Source organism: Talpa europaea (genome assembly GCF_964194135.1).
Source record: "Talpa europaea genome assembly, chromosome: 10".
NCBI lineage: Eukaryota > Metazoa > Chordata > Mammalia > Eulipotyphla > Talpidae > Talpa > Talpa europaea.
The window spans coordinates 94,514,752-94,541,956 of NC_140077.1; the positions used below are offsets into that span (position 1 = coordinate 94,514,752).

Sequence of the window (27,205 nt, forward strand, 5' to 3'; positions counted from 1 at the left end):
CAAGGCCCTCTTGACTCTGAAATCATTCCATCTACAGCTGTAAGTTCAAAACTTGCCACAGAATCACCTTGTAGAACTTCTCAGTCATGGGGGAGGGGATCTGTGTGGAGGGGGGGAGGGGTACTGTAGACATGATGTCCAGAGCAATACTCCTTTCTGAGCGTTTCACCCCCTTGTGACCACTGGGGAGTCCCAGACACAGAAAACAGCAATGCTCTAGATTGGGGTAGGATCCAATATCTCCCTCCTTTGTGCCTTCAGCTACCTCCCTGCCAGATGCATGTTTATAGTGCTTCCAAGACTTTTCACAAGACTGGGGAGTACTTGGTCAGGGAAGGATGTTGGGTTACCCTCAATCTGATTCAGGCCCAGCCCAAGAAACTGCTGCTGGGGGTCTCCTTGGAGGGAGACCCTTCCAAGGCCATCTCCAGGGCTGCTTCTAAAGACAGGCTGTCCACCTGAGCAGCCCATGGAGGCCTACAGTCACTGGTTGCCAGGGTAACTCCTCCCACCCTGGCAGCTGAGCCTTGCCTGACTCAGGTGAGTCAACAGCTAGTTCAGACCTATAGCCCTTCCTTTACCCAGGGTGCTAGAAAGAAAAGCATGGACTCCTTTTTTCTGTGAAATTTTGTTTTCCGGAGTGCTTTCAGTGTGCTTACTCACTGGATCATCATGACAACCATATTGAGAAGGAAATGTGGCTCCCATCTTACTGATAAAGATGAGACACCAGAGGGGCTCCAAGTGACTTGATGAGGTTATCACTGAGGTCGGAACAACAGAGCAGAATCCCCATCTTCGTCTAATTCTGGGCTCCCACTATCTCCTGGGGTTAACCCATTTGCACACTCTATGCAAAGGTCATCTGCAGATTTTTGTGCACCAATGTGTGAATTTCTGAAGCTAGTGGGGATTTTCCCAAAGTGCACTGCCAGGCACTCATGAACAAAGGACTCAATAGCAAATGGGATTCAAAAATAAGTGCATATTGTATGGTACCTATTAAGATATTTAAAGCTCTGAAAAGCCTTTTGGTGAGGAATGCATTAATTCAGCTTAACCTAGAGTCTGCACCCCCCACCACCACCACATGATGTTACTGACAATCTACCAGATTTGTGTCCCTTGGACCTACTCTGGAAAGGGTCAGCCAGGTTCTTCACATTTATGGTGATGACAAAGGAACAAAGATGAAAGGCCAGAGGGGCTCCAAGTGACTTGATGAGGAACTGCAACACTTTTTGAAATGGTTAGAAAACTTGAAGGGGCTGTGACAGCTGGGTGCTGGGGGTGATCTGATACCAATCCATCATCAGAGTCCCCAACCCTCCTGACGAGAGCTGAGAACTGCACGAATGATAGTCTGCAGCAGCAATCCCAAATTTGAAAAAAAAAAAAAAAGGGGGGGGCCTCTAGGCCTGCTTACCTTGATGTCGGTTACCAGCCAGTGTCTCCAGAATCGATATTTGGGAAAAGACCTGCTAGGGGCATCTGGATCCACCATCACCAGGATGTAGGTTGCACCCTGTAACACATTTACCAAAAAGAAATGTAGCATTAAGGCTAAAATTTAGATAGGAAAACTACATAAGGCACAGAAACTCCTTTTACCTCATTCTAGCGAGAAGCAGCTGGCCAGCCCCTACATATAGCTTCCTACCGAGTTCATCAGCAAATCCTATTGAATGTTCTCATGACATTCCTCTCTTGTCACATGTTTACTCTCAGAGAAATGAAGTCTTTTATGTAATCAGCTTAATAGCTTAGCTTTCTCTTTATAAAGAAGAATAAATCAAACACACATATTTACAACACACCTGGAAGTCCCTAGCAGTAAGGACTTCTGCTCTCTAGAAGCTCAGGTATAGTGGAGTGAGTTATCCATCAATTCAATAGATACAGGAGCGCTAACTCTGTCAAGAACTGTAACAATTGCACAGAATATTAGGATCTTGTCATCCCTTAAACAGGCATTCACTGAATATCTACTTTGTTCTCGGTGCTGGGAATCCAATAGAGAAAAAGACAGTGCAAGCTGTGCTTTCAGGAAGCTTCCATGCTAGGTGAAGAGACACAGATAATAAGGAGAAGTCACATTGTGATTAATGCTATGATTAACATAAAATAGGGTGGGGTGAGCAGGTGTAAGCATTTCAAGAGGAGAAAACAGCAGCTACAAAGGTCTTCAGGTGGGATAAAATTAGAATTTGAGGAGCATAAAGACTGCCATGTGATGAGGGGCAAGCGAGGGGGATAGAGGCAGGAGAGGTGGGTGGGACAGGCTCACAGAAGGATTTTTAGGCCTGGATGAGGAGTAGGGTTTTATCCCAAGATCACTGCAGAACTATTAGAAGAAGAAAGGTAAGAGAGGATGGCAAGGAAACCAGTTGGGAGACTATTGCAGTATAGGAGGAGTGGAGGATGGTGGATCTTGGACCAGAATGGTAGTGATAGAGAAAGAAACAAGTAGATAGATCGGGAAAATATTTAAAGACAGGATCAGTGGGATTTGTGGACTGGAGAGACTGGGGAAAAACAATTAGGAGGAAGAGCAGGGAATATAGTGTCATGGGCGCCAAGAGAAAATAGGAAGGAATGAAGACGGGATCAGATTAACAGAGTCTTCAAGGGAAAGGAACACAAATGTGTTGGCTTCGACAATTAAGGGAACCATGGGCAATCTCCTAAAATTGAGAAGTTTAGAAAGAAAAAATCTGATCACTGAAAGTTAAAATTCAAAAGAAACAGTGAATTTAGATACATATTAGACACTAAGGGAAATTAAATCAGAAAATTTAAAGATAAACCTAAGGAAATTTCCAAGAGCCCAGAAAAAAAAAAAAAAAAGAGTGATGGAAATCTTATGGAGGAAATAGGATCATATCCTAATGGGTCTCTGTGTATGCACGTCTGTGCATGTGTGCAATCCCAAAGGAATCTCAAGAGAGAAAAACTCTTAACTGATACATCTAAGAATTGGTTCTACAAGTAGTAAGAAAATAAAAGGAAAGAAAATGTAACTACTGGAAATGGATAAATAAACCATCTATCCTTTTTCTGTCTTTTCATTAATTTTTTTGCAAATAACATGATTGCCTACATGTGAAATCTAAAAGAATCAGCTGGAAACAACTAGACTAATCATCGAGAAAGTGAGTGGTTATAAAGTGCACACAAAATCAAACGATTTCCTACAGATTAATAGTCCCATATATAACTGTAATGAATCTGTGAATAAACTTGATGAGAAATACAAGACTTGTACAAAGAAAACAAAAAATTACTGATGTACATAAAAAGAAAACTAAAATAAGAGAGAGGCATAATATGCTTTTAAGTGGAAAGTATCATTTGAAAATATGTCAATAATCCTTTAATTAGATAATTTAACAATTCCAATCAAAATCCTATATGGATGTTTTGGGGACTTCATGGTATGATTCTCAAACTCAGAATAAATGCAAGAAAATTAGCTAAGTCAATAATACTGAAAAAGATGAAAGAGGGAGAGAGTTTTGATTTTGTAGATATTAACATATAAAACTACAATAATTAGATTTAGGAATAACTAAGGAAAGGAAACAAAATAGAAAATCTAGTATGAGACCATACTAATATAGGTGTATTTACTATGTGGTAAAAGTATCATCAAATATATGATACTTAATGTATGATATTTCAAATAAGTGGAGAAAGGATAGATTACTTTGTAAGTGCTATTGACAACAGACTCACCACATAGAATATATAAATTTCAGTCTCTATTTCTTTCATATATCAAAAATCTTACATATTTAAATGTGAAAATGAAGATACTTTAAAAGTTCATTTAATAATATTATAGTAAATGTATATAATAGAATACTCTGTTAGAGTGAGAGCTTTATATTTTAATATGGGAAAATATCCACAATAAGCAAGTTGCAGAATAGCATATGATATCATTTAAAATGTACAGGAAAGCTTTATATATCTAACTATATATATATTTATAGATATATTTGCATATGCATAGAAAATGTCTGGAAAAGTACTTACCAAACTGTTAACAGTAAATGGCATGAAGGAAAAGATTGATATATTTAACTAAGTTTAATTTTGAAACTCTTACATGACCAAAAAGAAAAGCAAAATAAAACTCAAAGACTATAAACTGGGTGCAAATATTTACAAGATCTATAACAAAGGGTTAATATCCATAATATGTAAAGTGTTTTTTATTTATTTTTTTAATATATTTTTTAAAGATTTATTTTTATTTATTTATACAAGCACTGGGTACAGTCAGAAGCGCGGGAGGGTGAGAGAATTCACCAGAGCCAGAACGGGGAGCAGAGCAGGCAGAAGGACCGAAGTACACTGCTGAGGGGAGCAGCGGACGGCAGGAGAGGTCTGCGCGCCATGTGGGACCCTCCTTCGGTGGCCGGGGAGCAGCCGGGGATCGAACCGGCACTGCAGAGGCCGCGGGCGGCTTCGCAACCCAGCGCTCAACCGCTGCGCCACCGGGGAGGCCCTGTAAAGTGTTTTTTAAATCAATAAGTTAAAGAGTAATAATCCAATGGAAAAATAAATGACACAAATAGATAATGAATAAAATATGAAGTACAAATGATCAATAAACGTGTAACAAATGTTCAATTTTACTAATAACCTATATATTAAATAAGTATAATATCCCACTTTTGCCTGTAAAATTGACACATATATTTTGTGGTTAGCCCCAGAGTTTTTAAGGTATATAGAAACAATGGGTAAGTTATGTAACATACATCTCATTGTCTTTGAACTTAAGAAGGCCCAAATCTTATACATATCCTTAACCCTCAATGGAAAGAAGGCTAGGAAAATGGGAACTGAAATGTTGACTGATTATCTCTAAATGATGGTGTAAGGTCAGGAATCGACACAGTGCAGGTTTTCTAGGATCCAGCAGACCGGGTAAAGGAGGAGTCCGAGTCTTCAGTGGTTTTTGCAGGTCTTTTATTGGGATTTACCCGGTACACAGCAGGCAAGGGTGCTGGGGGGCGGGGAGGCTGGCAGGCCTCCCAGGCCCCAGTAAGTCTTCACTCTATCTGGGCTCTCCGGCGTTCTCTGCTTCTCTCTCGGCTTCTGGAACTTCTTTCTCGGCTTCTCTTTCAGCTTCTCTTCGGCTCCTTCTGCTGCTCTTCTGTTCGTTCTCGGCTGCTCTTTCGGCTACTACTGGCGTCCTCATGATGCCGCCCTTAAAAGCCCAGTCTTAGCCCAGGTGAATCCTATCTACATCTGCCCACACTCTACTCCAGGTGCCCGCCATCAGGCATGCATTCAGAACCGCAAGGATCCATCATCTATCCTGATGGCGGGAGGGCAGAAAAGCCTGACATTTTTTCCTTACCCTACAGATGGGATAATTTTGAACTGTTTCCATCTTTATGCTTTTCTGCATTTTCCAAAGTTTCTGCATTAAATGCATTGCTTTTACACTTTGAAAAAAATTGTACTTAAACAAACATACCAATCCACCGTCAGACTCTCTAGAACTCTTATTCCCCTGGTCAAACAATACGCAGGGGCAATGGTCTAGATGGCAGCCCTTCTGCCATCCCCCTTATCACTGCCCCTTCCTGACCCTGGCTGTAACTCTCCCACACTTTTTTTTTTTTAAACTTGGTCAACCAAGAGACTAGTCTTTGTGAGTGCATCCGTGGTGCACTGTGCTCTCTGAGGTGATTACATCCTGAGGTTTACCTCGTAGCTGCTCCTACTAAGCAACCCCATACCTCTTGCAAATCCCAGCAGGAAAGAAAGGGCACCTCCTCTCCCAGTGCTGTCTGGGAACTGGTTCCTAGTTCTTTCAAAGACTGTGATTGCCAGCAGAAGCTCCCTTTTAAAATATTTGCCAGAGGTGGGGCAGCTTTCACCAGATTAACTGGGAAACGGAGCACAGGGACTTTAGCAAATAACCAGCATGTGGCCCCTAGCTCCTGCATCTTCTCCAGCAATCACTCTAACTCAACAGTCACGTCCTGACACTTGTCATTCCTCCAAACTGCTCCACCTACCAAATCACTGATTTTGGCCACAAACTGCTTTCTACCCAACTTGTTTCTTCAACCATGCCTACCAGGACTAATTTTTGACCTCAAGAGGATAAAGCCAGGGATAACTGACCTTTCTCTCAGCTTCCTCCTTCTTCATTTGAGTCCCAAATTGCCAGTATATAAATTCCTTTGTCCCTCTGTCATTTAAACATAAATCCTTGAACAAAACCCCAAAGTTGGGCAAACCCAACTTTCTTTTACCTGTTTGTGACCTTAGTATCAAGCACTCCAGGAGAAAGCCATATCTCAGAGAAGACTGGCTTCATCACACAGTCTTGGTCACCAGGTACATTATGGACCCTTGGTGCTGCTCTGCATTTATCTGGTCAATATGATCTCCCACTCTCGGTAATGGCTTCCCAACATTCCAAACTGCCTTTGATATCCTTAAACCTCCAATATCCATCTATTCTCTTTTGGCAGATAACTTTCTCAGGGATAACTGCTCCCAGAAAATTGAAGCCATCATATGACAAGTTCTTCAAGATCTATCTCAAAACTGCAAACATCAAGTGCTTTGACACTTTCATCTTTAAAAAATGCCCCCCTTGGCTCCACAGCCCCGACCTATTCCCCTGCCCTCCCTGCCTCTCCACTCCATAAACAAGCTCCTCCAGCTGTTAGCACAAACTGCCCATCTCCTTCCTTCCTTCCCACTTGCTCTTAAACGCCACCTCTGCTGCTTCGGCTACAGCCCTTGCTAGTGACACCACCTCATTTCACGAAATCCAATTGACATTTTCTAGTCCTCGTCTCACTTGACAAAATGGGGCATCCTTTACTGAAATACCTTCTTCTCTTGACTTCTATGATTCCATATCACTGAGGATCTTCCTTTTCCTCACCTTCCTCAGTACTGGATCCCAGGCTCTCTTCACACTAACCTCCTTTTCTCAAGAATATCAACCCAAAGCCACATTTACTTCTCTGATCCACAGCTCTCCTCTGTGCTCCAGACCCCTTCTCAACAACCCACTTCATGTTTCCCCTGGACTGTTCCAAACACCTCATACTAATCTTGCCCAGCAACACTGCCTGGTCTTTCAGAGTCTCCTGTTGCCACGATTGTAGGTACCCTCCATGTGGTATCGCAAATGAGAAACCCAGGAGTCATCTTGGCCCTTCGCTTTCTACTTAAACCAAGTCATGTAAATGTCACCTCCCAAACATGTCTCAAATACACCCTTTCCCCTCATCTCCACTGTTGCCACATCAGTTCAGGCTGTCCTCATCTTTGTTTTGTCTGCTCTCATCACTTCCTCTCTGTTTTTTCCATTATTTCCTTACCTCCCTCATCAATTTTTCACCCTGATCCAGAATACTTTTCCAGGTAAGATTGTGTCCTGCTGCTTAAAATCCTCAACTGGCTTTCCATGGATCTCCAGTGGGTTCTACAAGGCCTTTGAGTGACCTGCCCTTGCCCACTTCCCTTTGCCGTCTTGTTTGCACACCCCTTGCACTTTCCTGCATTGTTCTGGGCTCTGCTGTTTCAAGGGTTTGTGCTGTTCCCTACTATCTCATGGCCTCTGCATGTGTTCTGTGTCTGGAATGCCTCCTTACCCCCACCCACCTCCTTTAAACCCAGCGAGAACTCCTATTTATACTTCAGTTCTCAGTTCAGGGTGAGTCCTCTAGAGAAGGGTTCTCTGACCCCTGTTTTAGGTTAAAGTCCTTTGTTAAACTTGCTCACATTTCTTTCCCTCTGATGTTCACCTCGGTCTACCACCAATTTATTCACTGGCCTACGTTTTGCTTATTGTCTTGTGTCCCTCCCCGCCACCCCCTGCCCAATGGCTGTAACCTCCTTGAAAGCAGGGGCGGTGTCTGCTCCTGCTCACCACCACATCCCCATAGAGCACAATATCTGGCACAAGATAACAATAAATATTTTCTAATGAATAAATGAAACAAATATGTCACTCACTCTCAGTGGCTCAATTGTTCTTTGTTCATTCAATCATTCAACAAACATTGAGCCCTCATCACATACTAAGCATTACCAGAGGACTTGAGGATAAGAGATGAGACAAGGTCTCTGTTTCTGAGTCCACAGGAGTCTAACAGGGAATTGGATGGATAGGCAAACAGTCCAAGGACCTTTTAGGCTCTAACCAGGTATAGGGCTTCAAAAGCAAACCCGAGGAAGTGATTAATTTGGCCTGGGGTGGCCTAAATCAGTCACACAGAGAATGTTGCCTCTATACTGGGTCCTGATGAGTGAACGTTTGGTGTGGGTTTCCCAGGAGGGTGGGCCATACCAGGTAAAGGAAAGAGTGCCTGGAGGCTGTGGAGATATGATAAAAGGAACAAGGAGTCATTCTGTGTCTGGGAGGCAGAGTTCCCAAGGCTGAGGGGCAGGGACCTGGAGAGGCCAGCAAAGTTGGTGGGGGAAAGGGGCAAGGTGTACCATGCCAAGGAAATTTGTAGATGGCGGCTCTAGGGTGTGTGGTCAGAGACAGAGAATTCCTCGCTCCTATAGAGTGAGGGGGTAGATCCGAGAAGGCACAGTGAAGGCCAGTGGGCTAATAGGCCAATTCCTGTGAGGGGATTCAACCAAGAGTGGTGGTTCCCTGTAGGCTGGTGCAATTCTCTGTGGTGCGGAGATTTAGAGATTTAGATTTAGAGGGCACCTTCCCAACACAGAGGTGCCCTCTAGAGTCTCTGAGGCCCTCTATCATCCCTTGCTTGGGAGGACTTTGAATGTGTCTACTCCAGAAAGGACAGTGGAAAGTATTTCTTTGAATCGAATATGACAGACAGTAGACAGTCATAGAAGTACTGAGAAGGTGGGGCCTGAATTAATCATGTCATATTTTTAATATTGTCTTCATCTTTGACATCTGGGGCCTTGCTAACTCTGGAGAGACTGCTCCTCCCAGGACCAGACAGTTCCTGGAGACAGCGAACATTTCCTGAGCATGTACTCTTTAAATGCACACCTACCAATCCAGAGCCTACCCCTACACCAGCTCCTTTACTGGGGAGCCACTATGCCCCCAACCCAGGGCCAGGTACCAGACAATGAGGGGAAGCTCCTATGTCCCAGAATGCCCTGGAACTATTCAAATTAGCCAAGCTAAACTTGTCTACCCAGTTCATCCTTCATCATCCACTCCTTGCCTCAAAAACCACAATAAAGACCCTCACTCATGCTTTCCCCTCACTCCTTCTACCTCATACACCTGGTGCCTCCCTGTGTGGCCCTGTGGCACGCCCAACTCCTGTTCCTCGGGATCTGTGAGTATAAACTTGTTCCTTCATGGCCATCAGTTCCATCTTTCATTTCTTACCATGACTGGTTAAATCAAACCCCAGGTACTTCTTAAAAAAAAAAAGATTTCTTTATTCATACATGAACTGGGGTCTAAGCCAGAGTTGCCAGGGGTGGGGGTGAGAGAATTCACCAGAGACAGAGTGGGGAGCAGAACAGGTGGATCTACCAAAATATACTGCTGAGGGGAGCAGGTGGCGAGGCAGGAGAGGTCTGCTGCACCATGTGGGTTGCTCCCTGGCCACCCAGGGATCAAACTTGTGCTGCAGAGGCTAGCAATAGCTTGACAGCTCTGTTTTTAACCCCTGCACCACCAGGGAGGCCCTCAGGTACATTTTAAAACAGGGCACTTGACTCCTTAGGACTCAGATATCCATGAAGCCAACATGGAGACAACAGGACGCCGGGCAGTCTCTAGCTTGCCACTGTTCTCTTTTTCTGATAGGATTTTGGATGTGGCTTATGCCTACAGAGCTCCCTTTTCGTTGGATGGGAGATGGAGCTGAGCTGTCCCGCCACTCATGTTGAGCAGAAGGCTGTTTCCTCACCTCTACCTGAACATTAGATCACAGCGGGAGCTTTTCAAAGCTACCAAGGCTAGGCCCTGCAGTCGGAAGGGGCGGCAGTCGGGTCCAGGCATTGTGTTGTGTGCCACTATAATTAGTGGCAAGAACTACAATCCTAACTTCTGGGCTTCCCCAAGGTACCTGGCCATGTCTACCACTGACTAAATCCGGGGTGTCGTTCCTCCTGCTTAGGGCACTCTTAGGGAAGGCCACACATTCTCTCTATCAAGAGGACAGCTCCTTGGCAACTTCCTCCGACTCCCGCTGAGGTCCACTGTGCCCAGGGTTCTGAAGATGGGGGGACTTGAGCACCAAATTGGGAAGAAGCTGAAGTCACAAACACAAGTCGCCCTCCACTCCCACTATTCATTATGATGTTGGTTGGAATACAAATTTAGCCTATAGTGGGCTGGTTGTGTTTGAACCTCCCCCACAACGTTCTGTATGGGAAATCTAGTTAAGAGCCTTCTTCCTGGGGGAGGCTGGGTGTAACAGCTGTTCCTCACCAGGACTGATGGTCCCACAAGGATGCTGTCCGGGTGTTGCCCCTTGAGCTTAAAGTCTTTCATCCCTGAGGATCTACTCATGTTTCAGGCTGATGTCCAGAACAGCCTTTCTTTCCACAGCTGCTGACAAAGACACTCCCTGGGTTGTGTGGACAGAGGCACCTCAACTCAGGAGCTGGAGCTCATGTCATCTTTGACACATTTGTGAAGAGATGTTGTACCATCCACTGTGGACCAGCTAGCCTTCTTCCTTGCCTTCCTTTGTTATAGAGGCCGAAAAGAACAATATGACTCTCTCAGCCCTTCCTGCACCAAGGGCAGGTTATGATCTGACCAAGAAGATGTATAAGAAAGTCCCTAGGAGGGGATGTATAAGATGTATAAGAAAGTCCCTAGGAGGCCCACAAGGAGAAGACCATGGCTGGCTTTTCGTTTCTTTGTCCATTCCTCTTCTTCCTGCCTGGAATGCGGATGTGACAGTGGATATGCAGCAGTCATTCTGTGACCAAGAGGGGACAAGCAGGAGATTGAAAGCCTCTGTGCTAAGTATGGTGAAGCAGAAAAATGGAAAGAATGGCGGGCCCTTGAGCTGCAAATACGCCTGGAATTGCCAGCTCCTAGGTTTGTGACAGGAAATAAGTCCCTGAAGTTTCGGTGGTAGGAATTTTTCTTCCTTGCATCTAAACACATTCCTATCCGACACATCCATTTTCTGTGCTTGTTTTGGCAAGTGGCAGGGGCTGATTTTCAGGGAGATGTTCTAAAGGGTGAACAGATTACTCAAGTGAACGATAGAGGAGCTGATTTCCAGCTCAGTTGTTCCTCATAGAGGCTGTGTGTTGGGAGGAAAGCTATTCACTCTCACCAAGGTGTAGTTTACTGATCTGCAAAGTGGCAATAATACGTGTCTCGCACAACAGAACTATTCTAAAAATAAAATGAGTTTAAAATGTGAAAGCATTTCTAAGACTGTGAAGCAACGTCAATGGGTCAAGTTTTGTTACTGTGAACAAATGGCCTCACATTTGTTCCCTGTGGTCCTTTGATGGTCAGAAGACTTGCTCCAAACAGTTTGCGTCCAGCTGTCTGGAGCCAGAGGGAGTGAGCCAAGGGTACTCGTGCATGAGAGATGGTGTACGGAACCCATAGCCCTCACTCCCCCCACCCCCGCCTCCCTCCACCCCGTGTTCCCAGGGGACTAACTTCATCTGGGAATGGAGCTGATCATAGAACCCTGCAACACAGGGAAAAATAAGGGCCATGTCTCCTTTAGAGCAAACCTCCCCAGCAATTGTCCAGCGTCTCTACAGTGCTACCAGTCGGGGGTGTCCCTTGCAGCTCATTCAAGTACCACTCTGACTGACAGGAAGGGCTACGTCTCATGGAGCCAGAGACTCTCTTTAAAACTCATGCTTGCTCCTGTTCTCTTTTAGAGAGCTGCTGAGCGTGAGTCCTGTCCTTCTTGCACCTGGCAACTCTTCTCATATTTGAAGGCAGTAAACATAAGCCTCACAATTATCTTTTGTTCAGGCTAAAAGTCCTTGTTTCTTCACTACATCAGCTACCTGGGGCTGTGCCCCATGTTCTGTCTGTACAAAGGTGTCCTTGAATTGTTCACAAACTAATGAGGAAGACAGACAGGTAAACAACAACAGTACAGCGTGACCTGCTGGGATGGAGACAATCACAAAAGGCTGTGGGAACACAGGGGTGGGACCGGGTACTTCGGTGGGGGTGTGGAGTGGCATTAGGGAGGTGAGTCTTCCTCTAGCAGATGGTAGTTCATGAGCAAGAGAGGATGGTTTGCAAAAGTCAAATATTGGGATTGCAGGTGACCCTAGTATGAGTCAGTTAAGGCCATGGTTTGGTGTGGCCAGAGGCACATTGCTGGGTGCAGGACTTCTAGAAAACAGCAGGGAAAAATCTTCTAGATAAAAATAATTATGCTGAGTCTATAGATGAAAAAAATTGAGACTTGGGGATTAGAGGATTTGTCTGAGGTTATATACTTAGGGATGTGAATCCTACTCAGTTACAGGGCTGCCTTGGTCTAGTTGTCTAAACCTTCGGGGTTTCCTGGTCATTAGCTATGAAAGTGATATAATAATAACCATAGCACTTTATTCTTACATTGTTAAACACACTAAGTACGTTCATAAATGGCTCAGAGTAAAGCCCAGCACATGTCAAGTGATCCATGAATGCCGGTCACTGCAGACAATGACTTCCCTAGGACTTAAAACCACATCACTTATCTCCCCAATCTTTCCTCTCCTCCCCACACAGGACAGGCACAGATCAAGAGATGCAGGCACACATCTGGGGTTGACTTTTACTCCCAGCAATATGCTATTTGTTTGCGTGTTACAATTTCCTCCACACCTAGGTCTCTGGACACTTGGGTAATTTAAAAGAGACATACTACAAAGATGTACTTGTTGGCAACATGTTCCAGTATCTCTGAATCAAGTGCCTTCTGCCACTGTGCTGCCCAGTCCTCTGGGGAGGACGGGCTCTCCACAGCATCTGCCAGCTCAAGATGGCTGGGGGAAGGAGGCTCCTGCCTGGCTCCCAGGTTCTGGCTGTGAGCCAAGGGGTGTGGGCGGGCCTAGAGCTGAGTTCAGGTCCTGCCAGTTTCACTGCACTCTCCCCCCCACCCCAAACCCCACACTCTTGCCCTCCTAGCTATCACAACTTTTCTGTCTTAATAAAATGGAGGGACTTATTTCAATTTGAAAGTCAAATACATAGCCGAGCAGGCAGCAGAAATTCCTGCATGTCAAGTGATGAACTGAGATACATCCTAGTGCATGGGCGAAAGGGAGGAGAAAAAGAGAGGCAGGGGAGAAGGAGCGCGCCTGCGCAACACCCGTGTGGCTCGTTTCCGCTCACCAGTTACCAGAGGAGTGTCTCTGGATCCAAAGCTACACTCACATCTAGCCCACTCGCCACGCCCTCCTCTGACTTACCTATTTCTATGAATGGCACCACCGTTTTGTCAGTTACCAAATGCAAAATGTCAATCATATTTCAACTTTTGGTTTCCAAGTTTAGGGTCTCTCTAGAATCCATTCTCTTCTTTCTTCATTCTCTCTGTCACTCTTGGGAGAGGTTTGAACTAGCTCTTGCCTCTGCCTACTGGCCTTCTTACCTAACTTAACATCACCAACAGGCTCTTGAAAAGAGTTACTTTAAGCAAAAGGATGTGTAATTAAATCAATTTTATCATAGACACACTGAAATAAATAAGAGTTAAGTTCCTACAGCATATTTCTGGTAACAAAAAAAAATCACCAGACTGCTCAATAAAGACCCAAAACATGTCCAATATGAAATAATCATTTGCACTGGTTCATTCATTCATTCATTTTCCAAGAAGATTATCGTGGCTTGAGATCACAGGTGGCTGAAGCCTGTCGGGCAGGCAGCGAGGGCACAGGCAGGACCCAACCCGGGACAGGACGCCCTTCCATCACAGGGTACATTCACCCCACACCACACGCACTCCCACTGGACAATGGAGATGAACAATGAACTTAACATGCACATCTCTGAGAAGTGGGAGGAGACTGGAGCACCCAGGGGAAATCCCACGCAGGCATGGGGAGAACCTGCACACTCCACATGGGCAGTGACCCCAGCTGGGAATCATCATATGTCCCCCCATTGATGTTCTAATGGAACGCTGAATGAGAGGACATTATTTGAAGACTTGCTGTACCTCCCTTCCTACTCACTAGTGTTGGCTTCTATTATCTAGTGGTGTTTTGGTAAGTAGTTCTCTGGAAAATAAACAAAAACAAGCCCTGATTTGCAGTGCTTGCTCATTTTCCTGGGTACATACTCACAGCACGGTCCATCCAAGTAACCAAGCTGGCAGTGTGCTATCAATGTGAGGTCACAGAGGGCGGGGGTAGAAAGAGAAGCACATAACTGGTCCTTGTGAACATGCAGTTGCCCTACGATCTTTCTAAGGAACATCCCACACCGACTTAGGTCTTAAATATGAGGTCTTCCATACCTTGCTCTGGGTCAGCCTGCCCAGCTGCTCCGCATGGTTGACATGTGCCCCTGAGGACCTAAGGCATTTCTGATGTCCAGTGTGATCTGTGTGAATCTTTCTACCCATCAGAAAATCCATTCCCTTTTTCACCTCAAATGTTACCCTCCTGGAAGACTTCTCTGAGACCCTTGAACCAGATAAGGTGTCCTCACAATCTGGATCCCAATACCTTTGTACCTTGGCTGAGGCTGGGTTTCCAGTCTGCGATGTATCTGCTTACACATGGGCTTCTCTTGGTCCTTCTTATTAGATTATTAGTTTCTTAAAGCAAGGGACTATTATTTCTTTGTTGTTTCTGAAGTGCCTTGCTTATTTTCTTGCACATAGTAAATGCTTGAGAAGTATTTGTTGAAATCAATTTACCTCCTTCCTCTGTCACAATAAGACATTCTTTTTTCATGTTCTGGAAGGTGAAAGAGGTTTCTGGTTCCTGAGGTGGATAAGCCCATTTTATTGTTGGCCCTGACACTATATTACTCGCTATGGAGTCTGTGTCTTTCTGGACCTTGGCCTGGGGGATCTGAAGCCTCTGGCCCCTGAGCCAGACCTCTCGTGCACACACTGCCTCCCAGGAAGTTATCCAGCTCAGACAGATCATCCTTCCAACAGCATCGGCATAAAGAGCTGGTTGGATTGCTCCTGGCAAAGGCCAGTAATTATGGTGTTTGCCTGAAAGCTAGACCTGGGCCTCAGCTGACCTAGGGAGCCTTGGCAGTTGAACTGGAGGTGGGGCGATTCTGCTAGGCCTGGTGCTGAGTGGCAGCACGGCCTCCGTTGCTCTCGGCCTAAGCCGCCACAGTCGCCAAGGCCCCTAGTGTGAAGGAATTTGAGTTCTAACTTTAGGTGGCTACGTGGCTGATGGCTGTGTTTGTGAATATCTCATTCCTACTTTGGTTGCCCAGCTGGTGGGAACAGAACGGGTAGTCATGGGACTGTCATCATGTGCTGTCCAGGTTAACATGTAGCATTTCTATTACTATTAACAGACTTTCTGCTCCTCACTCCATCTGTTCTCTGAAATAATTGCAGTTGTACAGACCATGCCTTCGCTACAGGCAAGCTCTGGGGAAGAGGATAGTGCTTTTATGAGAAAAAAAAAAGTGTTAAAAAATAACAGCAAACATGAGAAGAGAGTGGGAATGGAGCTAACAGCAGGTTTCCAATTTCTTTCGGATTCCGGCCTGCAAAGGTGGCGTTTTCACACTTGTTTGGGGTGACCAAGCTCAGTCAGATTGGGGGTGACTGGGCTGGTGGCTCAGTCTTTTGGAGGTAGTGCTGGTCGTTAGGGGATTCGGCCTCAGCTGAAGCAGGTGGGCCGCTTGGTCAGGTTACCCAACAAGGAGGTGCTGGGAGAGGTGGTGGCCTTGGGAAGAGACAGGACCGTGTCAGATGGCATGGGGCCCTGCCGGAGGGAGCTGAGTGGTGCCAGGGCTTGGAGAAAATGCTGGGACATCAAGAAAGCCTAGTGGGTGGGTGGCAGTTTTGAACTAAAAGGCTGGTTCTCTCTGAGCCTCTGTTTCTTCAAATGCAAAATGGGAGAGAGTCATTTCAGTGATCACTTGTCTTGAAGGCTATTAGGAGAAGAATGGATTACCGAAAATAATAAGAATTCTTCAGATAGAGGGTTAAGAGAATTATAAAGAATGATTAAGAGTTGGTGTGTGGAGTACAATAAACTATTATAAGCCTCAGTTAATTTGGGGTGGTCTGACTTGTGAGCCAGGTGCGTGGTGGTTCCATCTTTCCATGAGGTGCTACACATGGCACAACTATGCGTCCAGTGACCTGGTGGGTCTTGGTTGTGGTGCCTTCTTTCCCACTACCCCGCTCAAGGGGCACGTCTCATCCTATGAAGCTGTCTAAAAGGGCTGTCTTACTCTATTGCCCAAGCCCCTAGTGGAAAGACCAAGGAGGAAGGCACCACTGACCTTTTTTATTAGTGAGTTTGATGGGAAAAGACATGAATTAAGGGAATACAGTTATGTGCTTGTCAAATCTTCTTTCAAGGAAGTGTATTCATTTGAAAGAAATGCACAGAATTGACTGGTCAGTTGCAAAGAAGACATCTGTTGGGGGAGGAGAATTTTTCCTTTTTTTGATGAACACTATACTAGTCTTCAAACTAATAAAATGAAAAGAATTCTGAAAAATGTCAGGTGGAGAATCAGACAGACCATGAATGGAGGATGGTCACAGTTTAATAATTTCCAGATATTGAATCTATTTTGCATGCCACTCCCACTTCAAATAGTCCTCTAAACTCAGTACAATGTTCTATATCTACCTTAAACCATGATTCAGTGAATCACAGAAATTTGTGGGCTTTTATCTAAGAAATTTAAAAAAGTGCAAGTGCAGATGAAAATGTAGCAATGTTGGCTGGGGGTTCCCAAAAGAACCCGGTTCTCTTATTAAGAAATTTGGAAGGGGCAGGTTTTGAGTAATTCCCACCTATTGACAGATCTTCAGAGTTATCTTGGGGAAATCCACATGTCCTTCGGCCAAAGACTTAACTGGAAATGCTATGAATCAGTTTCCTGAGAGAATATCTGTGTTAAAGACTAGGTACATTATCTTAGTTTCTGCTATGTTTGCTTCTACCACCACCTCAGGAGCGCTGCAGGCCAGCTGTTGGTAACTGGCTCTTAGCGCCCTCTGTACACATGACATGTACAATAAACATGGATGCTGATGCATGAATGAAACATAATAGTACTAATAGCTAATACATAACTAATGATGCTAAGAAGTACTCTTTCACCACCAACTATGCCTTTCCTTAAAAAGCAAACCCTGAACATACAAATTGATATAATCAATAATACAGATTATCAAACAAGAGCAACTGTGATTAAGCTCTGTTATATGCCAATCATTTCATATCCCTTGCCTCATTTTAAGTCTACATCCAACATTCGAGGTCAGCACTATTATTCCCATTTTAAAGATGAGAACACTGAGGTTTAGGGACATTGAGTAACTTACCCAAGGGTACATTTTTAATAACTGGCAGAGGCAAAACTCAAAACCAGTTCTGAGGTTGTGGCTCTTAAGTGCTCTGTGTTGCTGCCCTTTGTGAGAGGGAGCAGGATCTCTGTGAAGGGCAGCTGTGCTTCCTGACCTGCTAGAGTCCTTTGGGGGATAAATTAGTAACTGACAATGGAAATTGTTTTCAATCTTTCAAAAGCTTTTGACAAGGCTGCTTTCAAAATTAAGAACCTTTGGTGCCAGATATTTTGCCACCAATGGGAGAGAGTTTAGAGAGCAATAAACACAGCAACCTCTTTCTCCATTCACTTCTAGGTTAAATTCTAGGGTTCAGTTCTAGGCCTTTCTTTACACCTTTCTATAAATTGTGTGGAGAAGGAAGTGTGCAACAACACCTCAGGTAATCAGAGAATCAGGGAAGCTTTGCGCAGGTGGAGATGCCCCTGGATGTGGATAAAATTCAGGCTGACCCTGGGAGGCTGTGAGAGCAGACAAGTGTAGAGAAGCGCTGGCAGGCCCAAGTCAGGTCCCAGCAGAGAGAAGCCTGGTACATGTAGAAGGAAGACTCAGAAAAGGATATTGCAGCCACTACAGACTGTTTCCTAGGGACACCTGCCCAGGGGGCCACTGTGACCTGGAAGGTCAGCAAAAGACTGGGCTTAACTGGAAGGAGATTCACAAGCATGAATGCACACAGTCAGCCTACGGCACCCCAGAGGTACAGTGCTGTTTTGAATGCTGCAGAAAGATACCACTAAAATTGTCAAATATATGGAAGGGAGAGAAGGAAAGGTCAGCTAAGGATAGGAGAGGGAGGTAAGGATCAAGAGTGATCACAGCAAGCTGTTGAGCACTGAGTTGCAAAGCTGCCCGCAGCCTCTGCAGCACTGGTTCGATCCCCGGCGACCAGGCGAGGGTCCCACATGGCACGCAGACCTCTCATGCCGTCTGCTGCTCCCCTCAGCAGTGTACTTCGTCATTCTGCCTGCTCTGCTCTCTCCTCTGACTCTGGTGAATTCTCTCACCCTCCTGCGCTTCTGACTGTACCCAGTGCTTGTATAAATAAATAAATAAAATCTTAAAAAAAAAAAGAAAAAGATTTGGTTTTTTTTTTAAAAAAAAAAAGTGATCAGAGCACTTCCAGCTACCAGGAGTGCACGTGTTCACGTACAGTCTTGGTCATCAGAACCTTAAAGGTGGAGCTATAAGGAATTCTTGACATCTGGAAATGAAGCAGTTAGTGCAGATTAAAGGAACCGCAAATACACACAATGGGTAGTAAACTCATCTACTTGATTACCCAAGAGGTGAGACAGGTTAAAAACACAAATTGCTCCTTAAAAGGCTTGGAGAGGGCCTCCCCGTTGGCTCAGCGGTTGATCGCTGGGTTGCGAAGCTGCCCATGGCCTTTGCGGCACTGGTTCGATCCCCGGCTGCTCCCCGGCCACCGAAGGAGGGTCCCACATGGCGCGCAGACCTCTCCTGCCGCCCACTGCTCCCCTCAGCAGTGTACTTCGGTCCTTCTGCCTGCTCTGCTCCCCGCTCTGGCTCTGGTGAATTCTCTCACCCTCCCGCACTTCTGACTATACCCAGTGCATGTATAAACAAACAAACAAATAAATAAATAAACATGCCTCTACAAAAAAAAAATTAAATAAATAAATAAATAAATTTTAAAAAGAAATTTAAAAAATTAAAAAATAAATAAAAAAGGCTTGGAGAGGGCCTCTCCTGGTGGCGCAGCAGTTGAGCGCTGGGCTACAAAGGTGCCCGCAGCCTCTGTATTTCAGTCCATCTGCCTGTTCTGTTCCCTGCTCTGGCTCTGGTGAAGTCTCTCACCTTCCTGCGCTTCTGACTGTACCCAGTGCTTGTATGTATGTATGTATGTATAAATAAATAAATAAATAAATAAATAAATAAATAAATAAATTTTAAAAGGCTTGGAGAAACTCGTGGGTGATGGATTCACAATGGCTTCTTGGGTAGATTGTGGTTTTTAGGAGGAGAGCCTTATGCTCTGATAGAATGAAGGAGATCAGAGCCATTAAAAGTCTGGGTGCAGTGACCAGGGCCTCATTCATGGCTGGGCAGATGATGGTTCATTTGGACCTGGGGTGCAATTCTGATGCTCTTTTTGGACTGAAGGAAGTAATAAATATCATGTGTATATTCTGCGTGAATGTGGTTTGCAAAAAGTAATTCCTGACAATTATGTAAGTCCTATGTCTGAGGGGGTCAACAGGAAGAGCCCTGAAAATCTACGGGTTGAGCATATGCAACTTCTGAAAGCTATTATGTTGGTGTGGAAGGAGCATGTGTCTGTCACAGGGCAGGGTCCCAGCACTTCCATGCAATCATAGGAAGTGTGGGCAGGGTCGGCCTTTTGGCCTGCGAGCACGGCCTCAGTGCTTGATGTGATGTTCTGTTGCTGGCATCTTTTTCAACTAGGGGTCTTATAGTCATTTTTCACTGGCCCTAGCTAGGAACTACTCAGCTGGCATCAAAACTGGGGAGGGGGCATCAGGGAAGGCAAGGAAGAAGGCCAATCGAGGTATCTGGATCCAAACGATACCAGGAAGTGGAACATGTGTAGAATGTACGGTTTCCTAGGCAACTAGTTGCTCCATCTAAGTGTCACGCACATGCTTAGCTAAAAACATTTCTTAATGGAAGAGAATAAAATAAGAGAAATCAGGCCCTGGGGAACCTGCAGTTACACCTGATTTGCTCAATGACCTGCTATACAGCCAGTCCATGAATAGAACTATCTAGAAAAGAGAAAAAATAGGCTTTAATAGGTTTGGTCTCAAGGGGATGTTTTGGGATTGAATGATAGCCTTCTCCTTTTCCTGGCCCTCAAGCCCAGACAGATGTGTTTTTCAGAAACATTCTTGAGTAATGGCTTTAGCTTATGACAAGGGCCACTCTTGAGTTCTCTGGGAAGCTTGAAGAGCCTGGATTATGAATCAAGAGCAAGGATGATACTGTGAACAAAAAAAAAAAAAAAAGACACTCATGGGAGGCCTGGGTCAGGCCGTCCCTCTCCCTCATCCCCACACAGCCGCCACTTTGAAGTGCCATTTGTAACCATCACCTCACTCTGAGGGGCCTCAGATTCTCCATCGTCAGAGGAAGTTATCACAAATCCTTCTTAGAAAGCACAAAGGTACCAATTCCTGGCAGAGTCCCTACTGCTGTGATTGGGGATGAAAAATACATGCTATAGAAATCTGTAACTTTTGTTACAATTTTATATTGTCCCAGAAATAATTACAGAAGAAAGGCCAACATGAGGCCCCAGACATTTTTCAGATGAGAGAAAGGGAAGTTACTGTAAATTATGAAAAGACCAGGCCACAAGGAAATCCCAAATCACAAGGCTTTGCCTGGTTAGAAAATTTCAAGTACCCCAATAAAGTTTTCCATGTTTTTTTCTCCCTTTTCACTTAACAATATTCTATTTTCTCTTCCCCTTTCTGTTTAGAAAATTAGCTCTGATGGGGATAACGTTGGCTCCAAGAGTTCAGAGAGAAAGAAATCCTTTGTAGCCGAGGGTTTTTAGAGATGGGCTTCGCCCACAGGAGGGGCTGCCACCTGGCCATCGGCAGCAAGGCAAGTGTCTGAAAGTGGACCCTGACTCCATGTCTGCAGTCAACCCTTAGCTGACTGGACCACAAGAGACACTGGACTTGGGGCAGCCAATTCCGAACCAGTCGGTATGTACCTGGCACGAAAAAAGCTGGGCTGGGCTGGTCCTATTCTGCCCTCAGCGCTTTGAACCAGGGTCCATTAGTGAGGGAGATGTCAGGGTCGCATGTGGTGTCTCACTGGGAGCCAAAATGGCACAAAATGTCCAAGGAGGACTGTAGCACAGAGCACCTCAGTTGCCTGGACCACCAGCACCATCCTGGGCTTGGGGGCTCCTGTTCCTTGCCTGTCTACCCTGAAGCGGGAATGGCTGACACTGATCTTCTACAGGCAGGGAACTTGACGCAATGCCGAGTAAGACTTGGAATGTGTGCTTGGCCCCTGCCTGGTCTGAGAATGGGGGTGGGAAGCGACATAAAGAAACCAAACTTGGTGCACTGGACTTCAAGATAGAGGTACGTTGCTTCTGCCCCTGTGAGGGATGTTCATCTCTGTCTCCCATCCCTCAAGGGGTTGATTTTTCTTTCCAGTGTTCCTTGACTAAAGGGAAGGCAGGTGGGGCCCGTTGCTCTGAGGCAGAGAGAAAGGAAGTGGGCAAAGTCAGGAAATCTGTTCAAAGATCCACCTGAGGAAAACAAGGGTCAGAGCCTGAAGTTGGTCTTGTGTCTATCCTGTCAAGCCCTGGCACACAACTCTCTATTCTTGGGAAAATCACATTCTTGGGAAAGTGTGCCTCCCCCTGCTCCCTCACATAGGTTTTATAGAATCTGCGTGGCAGAAATAACGGTGCTGCTGGGTGAAGAAAGGAGCCTCCAACCCAAGGGAGAGGAGAACTTGGCTTAGTTCTGGTTTGGTTACTAATCCCCTGGGGAAGTTTGGGTGTCCTCATTGACCAATGGAAGGGTTGGTTGAGGTGACAGGCAGCCCTACCTCGCGCCAAGCCTGCTTTTCACATATATATATTTTTTAAGTTAAGTGCAAGACCAGTGGCCCAGCTGAGGTGCATATCCCACAACATGGAAGACTCCCCAGCCCTGTCTTCTTCCTCATGGGGATGGGGGTCACCTATCCCATCACTGAGCCTTCTGACATGGGGATGCCCTGGAACCCCATCAGGGAACACTGGGTAGGTGTGGGAAGATGGTAAAGGCCCAAGTTCTTGGGGGAGCAACATTCAGGCCCCCAAAGCAGGCCTGCACCGCATACCCTAGGACCCCGAGCTGTATCAGGAGAGATGCCCAGGTCTGAGGAGGCTGCGGAAAACCCTGGGGACCTACGTCTGCCACTCTCAGTGAAGTAATTGCTGAACTCTGTGAGCCAAACACCTTGAAAGAGCTAAAATGACTTTAAATGCCTAAACATTTTAAAACAAACCTTACAACACAAGGCTTTTAACTTTTTTTCATTGCCCCAGTGCTAAAGCTCTTTCTTGCTCTCTCTCTGTTGCCTTCTCTTTTGGGGGGGGGGAATTCAAAAGCCGTTTTATGCCTCATTACCTGCACACTGTGAGTGATGTCTGTCGGTCCATGTGCTGTAAATACCTTAAATCATGCTTCATTAAGAATATCTATGGTGCTATTAAAGAGCTATAATAGACAACGAGTTAACAGATGATTAAAGATGAATTCCATTTGTGTCAGTCACCAGACAGAGAGAGACGAGAGGCTGTAAGTTCTCAACTCATTATCCAAGGGAGTGCAGCTCCCCCGGCCCCCGGCCCGGGATCTGTGTGGAGCGGGAAGGCTGGCTGCCTGCCTGCCTGGAGTGGAGTTCAGCATGTGATGCAGAGTGGGCTGGACCAGGGGAGGGTGAGCAGGTGGGGCCAGCCAAAGGGGAATGGAGTGGGAACCCGGTGGGGGCTCAGAGGAGGGGAAGTGTGTGCGCACATGTGCACTCCCTCCCAGACACGTATGTCAGGAGCTGTACGCGCTGTCTGACAGTGCTGTCAGCTCTGCTTGGTTGTTTCCATGCACGTCGTCAAATTCCACTTGGAGACGTAAGAAACAGATCAATCTTGACTGCCTGGTAGCCAGAGGAAAAGAGGCATGTGGAAAGAGGTGGTGGGGTAGCAGGGTGGACACGCTGGACTTTTGACCGTAGCAATGGCAAATGGGAAGGGAGGAGAAATTTTCTATTATCAGCTGTGTCCTCAGGGGGAAACAGATGAGTATCACCAAGGGAAAAAGGGGGCTGGCAAAAAGGTGGGACTGCAGAGGACTGGGACAGTTCCCCTTTGAAGAACCATTCACTTGAGATGAAGGAGGGACTCTCTGGTCTCTGACCTGCTTTTAGAAGCCCTGGCCACTGTCCCCCTGGGGTCAGAGATAGCATACCCACGCCTGGCCTTCGCACCATCCAGCTCCAGAGATCTAGAATGCAACAGTATCCTGACTTCTGGTCAGTGCTGGGATCGCACTGGCTTCAGGTAGGAATGAAGCTCAAGGTGTGAAGATTCACCTTGGAAATGAAGGTGAACTTAAGGCAGTTCAAATAGATGGTGTCAACATTCTCTACAGCAATTACAGTTTTTGTAGCCATCCTACCGAAGAGTAGTGGAATTATCCCATTTTAGAAGTGGAGAAGTTGGGGGCACTGAGTAAAACTAGATTATGGCTGTTGATTTGGTTAGTAGATGTTAACTAGCTTCTACCTGCAAAACATATTTCTGGTCTAATGGAGACCAGAGGCGCTGCCCTTAAAGAGCTTGCCAGCGCATATGTGAAGGTGGAGATCCCACTTTTCGTGCAAGGGGGAGAACTTTGCACGCCAACTTTGCAGTCACTTGTAAGTCAGCGAGATGGGGTGGAAAACGAGCAAGTCCTTATTAGCGGCCTTGGTAGAATCTGAGTGTTACTTGTGCTAATAACACACAAGCTCTTGGCATCTTCTGACCCAGACGGTATTTCCATGCCTGCTGCCTAGCTATGCTGGCTCTGTGGCGACGCTGATGTGCAGCATTCTGCTGTTCATGTTCCCAGTGCTGCAGTCACGCTCCCTGACATTCTGTGAGTCACCTGCCATACTGTCTTGAATGGGCTGCTTGTCCTGGGGTGTTACTACAGCTCTTCACATCTACTTTTTATGCAAGAAAAATATTTTTCTTTTTTTTTAAAGATTTATTTATTTATGCATACAAGAGCTGGGGTACAGGCCAGAGGTGTGGGGGGTAAGAGGATTCACCAGAGACAGAGTGGGGAACAGAACAGGCAGACTGACTGAAATACACTGCTGAGGGGAGCAGAGGGCGAGTCAGGAGAGGTCTGCTGTGCCATGTGGGTATCTCCCTGGCTGGGGATCGAACTCATGCTGCAGTAGCTGCAGACAGCGTCAGAGGTTGCAGCTTACCCCCTTGCACCACCAGGGAGGCCCCAATAAAAAAATATTTTTCAAAAATGTCAAAATGTAATGCTTCTTATTTCTTTCATAGGCGCCAACTGGACACATTCATATGTCCGAGGCTTTGGTGTGTCTCCTATTACTATCGGCAGGGCTGGGAGAAAGGATCTGAGCATGTTCAGATAAGATGCATGTAGGCATCTGATGGATGCTAGGTGGATTAGGAGGAGATGGTGGGCCCAGAGGGACATGGTCTGACTTAGCACTTTCTCGCTCACACATATTGACTCATCTGATCTCCCAGAAACCCTGTGAGAGAAGAAGGTATTATTATAAGCACCTTTTTAAGACAAAGAGACTTGTGGCTCAGAAAGAGTACATGTGGGCCAGGGCACCAGTACATATATGGCCAGTATTTCAACCAAAAAGTAACAAGGCAAAAGGGCCCACCCAGCTGTGGGGAGGGACTGAAGCAGGAACTGGGAAAGGAACACATCCACGGCCTCCTCGTTGGAGTGAGCCAGTCTGCAGGGAGAGCTGTGAAGCCAGAGAAAAAGTTGTGTTCACAGAGCCAGGAAGATAGGGGAAGGAAAAGTAGATGCTATGACAAGGCCTGGGGTCTGGAGTGGCCTTTTTAACATGCACTATCTAGGAAGGGTCTCCTAAGAAAGAACAGGGTGTGTGTGTGTAAACTGTCAGAAAGAGCAAAGGCTATGGGCCTAGGTCTGCATGTGGAGTCTTCATTGTAGAACAGAGGTACTAATACAACTCTCACAAGGTGGTTTGAAGGTGACATGAAACCCTGATGTTTGGAGCAATTTCTAAGTCTTAAGCACAAATTCGCTGCATACGTCCATGCTCACTAATGGTCACAGCTTCTTGGAGACTTTGGGGAGGGGTGGGGGAGAGGGGCTTCTCATTGCAATGTGATCCAAGTTTAGAAAGGAGTTGGACTAGACCTGGGTTCAGATTCCGCCGGCTTCATGCCATGTCCCACTTCCAGGAAAAGAAACGGGCTTGTTGGAGAAAGAAAACAGACTCAGAAGGCATGTTGGGCATCCAACAGTTCTCAGGAACAGCGTTTGGGCAAACATCATTGAATCAGCAACACTTGGATCTGGTTTCCATCGACAGCTTCCAAGCTGAACAGTGAGATGCTGAGGACCCGAGAAGGCAACATCTTGGGGACAATGCCAAGTGGATCTTGCACTGGTGATGGTCTCCATTCCCTGCCTCCCACTCACCTGCCCGCAAGGCACTTTTAGTAAGTTCTAACAAGAAGGACTTGAGGAGACAGCTGGGCATCTTGAGGAAAGCAGGCAGAAGCCCCCGGCCCAGGAGTCAGAACATCTGGCTTGAGTTCCAAGTGTCCTGGTCACTGTGTCTCCGCCTTCCCTTTATTCATCACTTTGTTTTCGAGTTTCTTCTGAATTCATTTCTGAGAATGAACATATACACGTCAAAGAAGTGCTTTGGGACTCTCGGTGATAGATTCCTTGGGATTTTAGAACTAGATGCTGAGAACTGTAGATAATCTGGTATAAACTGATTATTGTGCAGAGGAAACTGAGACTGGGAATGAGTAAGTGACTTGTCCAAGGTCACACAACTAAACCACTCCAGGCAGGCACCACCCACTGTGGCAGAGTTAGTTCTGAAGCTGACAGCAAGCGAAAAGTCCTCTTTGTTGCTTGTTGGAATCCCTCAACCATAGCTGACAGAAAAACAGGACACGACACAGCTACCCAGAAAGCACAGGCGAAGACTGGGGGAACGGAAGAACAGGCATCGGTCCTGATAATTGAATCTTGGTGCGGAGAGACAGTCAGGCGAGCAGCAATTGAGTTAAGTGGAAAATGCCATTTCCGTATTGTTAGAAGCCTTCTCGGCCCAAGGCCCTGATCATTTACTCCAAGCACCTGGTGGTCTCGCGCATCTGACCCCAGCTCCCAGCTGAGCCATGGGCCAGCTGGGATCAGTTGCGTGGGGCAGGGAAAGAAATTAATTTTCAATCCCCAGGGAGTACAGTTGGTCGCTCTGCAGCCAAGGATTATACAGACCTAGAGAGAACAGAGCACAATCCCCCACTTTGGAGTTATTGAACTCCCAAAAGCCACTGTGGGGAAGAGGCGAGGGAGGGCGGGTGGCGCTGAAACAGACTTTATTGGCAATCCCATCACTGAGACTTAATGGACATCTCCTGCTGCAGATTTTGCCTCTTACTGATTTCTCTTCCGAATATTTAATTTCAAACTCCTGCCCTCCGCCTCCAAAGCATTAACCCTTAGAAAGTCGAGTAGCTGTTTCTTTCTTTTTTCTTTTTCCTCTACCTGTTGTTCTGAGGCAAGAAATTGCTTTTGTGAAATGGCCTTAGTCTGATTACACCGACGAATCTTGAGGGTCCCTGCACCTTCCCACCTCGAAGACCTTCAAAGGAGCTCAAGCTTCCTGGTTCCTTTTGAGCCCCGGTGAAAATGGGCAAGGCTTGCTCTACTTTTTCCTGAGCCCACCTTTTTCAGTAGTTGGTAAATGAACATCAGTTAAAAGCACACCACAACAACACCCAACCAGAAAGAGCCTAGAAAAATCTGTTTCCCAACACAAACGTGGTTCCAGCAGAGTCTTTTGTGAGTGTGAAGAAAATATGAATTATGGTTTCTGGCCGTGCAAAGTCCTCACTAAAAAGAAAAAAAAAATAGAAAGAAAACGCTGCATCTGTTTCCATCTCACTTGCTCACATGTTTAAA

At 45.9% G+C, this 27,205-nt stretch overlaps 1 protein-coding gene across 1 annotated transcript in view; it reads right to left on the bottom strand.

The window, feature by feature from the left end:
• The window catches only part of PEBP4 (phosphatidylethanolamine binding protein 4), a gene marked incomplete at both ends in the record, with an annotated part of 186,445 nt that overhangs the window by 94,382 nt on the left and 64,858 nt on the right, over window positions 1-27,205 (bottom strand). The window contains one exon of the mRNA XM_084245565.1: window positions 1,427-1,525. Within this exon, the coding sequence (XP_084101691.1) occupies window positions 1,427-1,525 (99 nt within the window). The remainder of the gene's footprint in view (window positions 1-1,426; window positions 1,526-27,205) is intronic.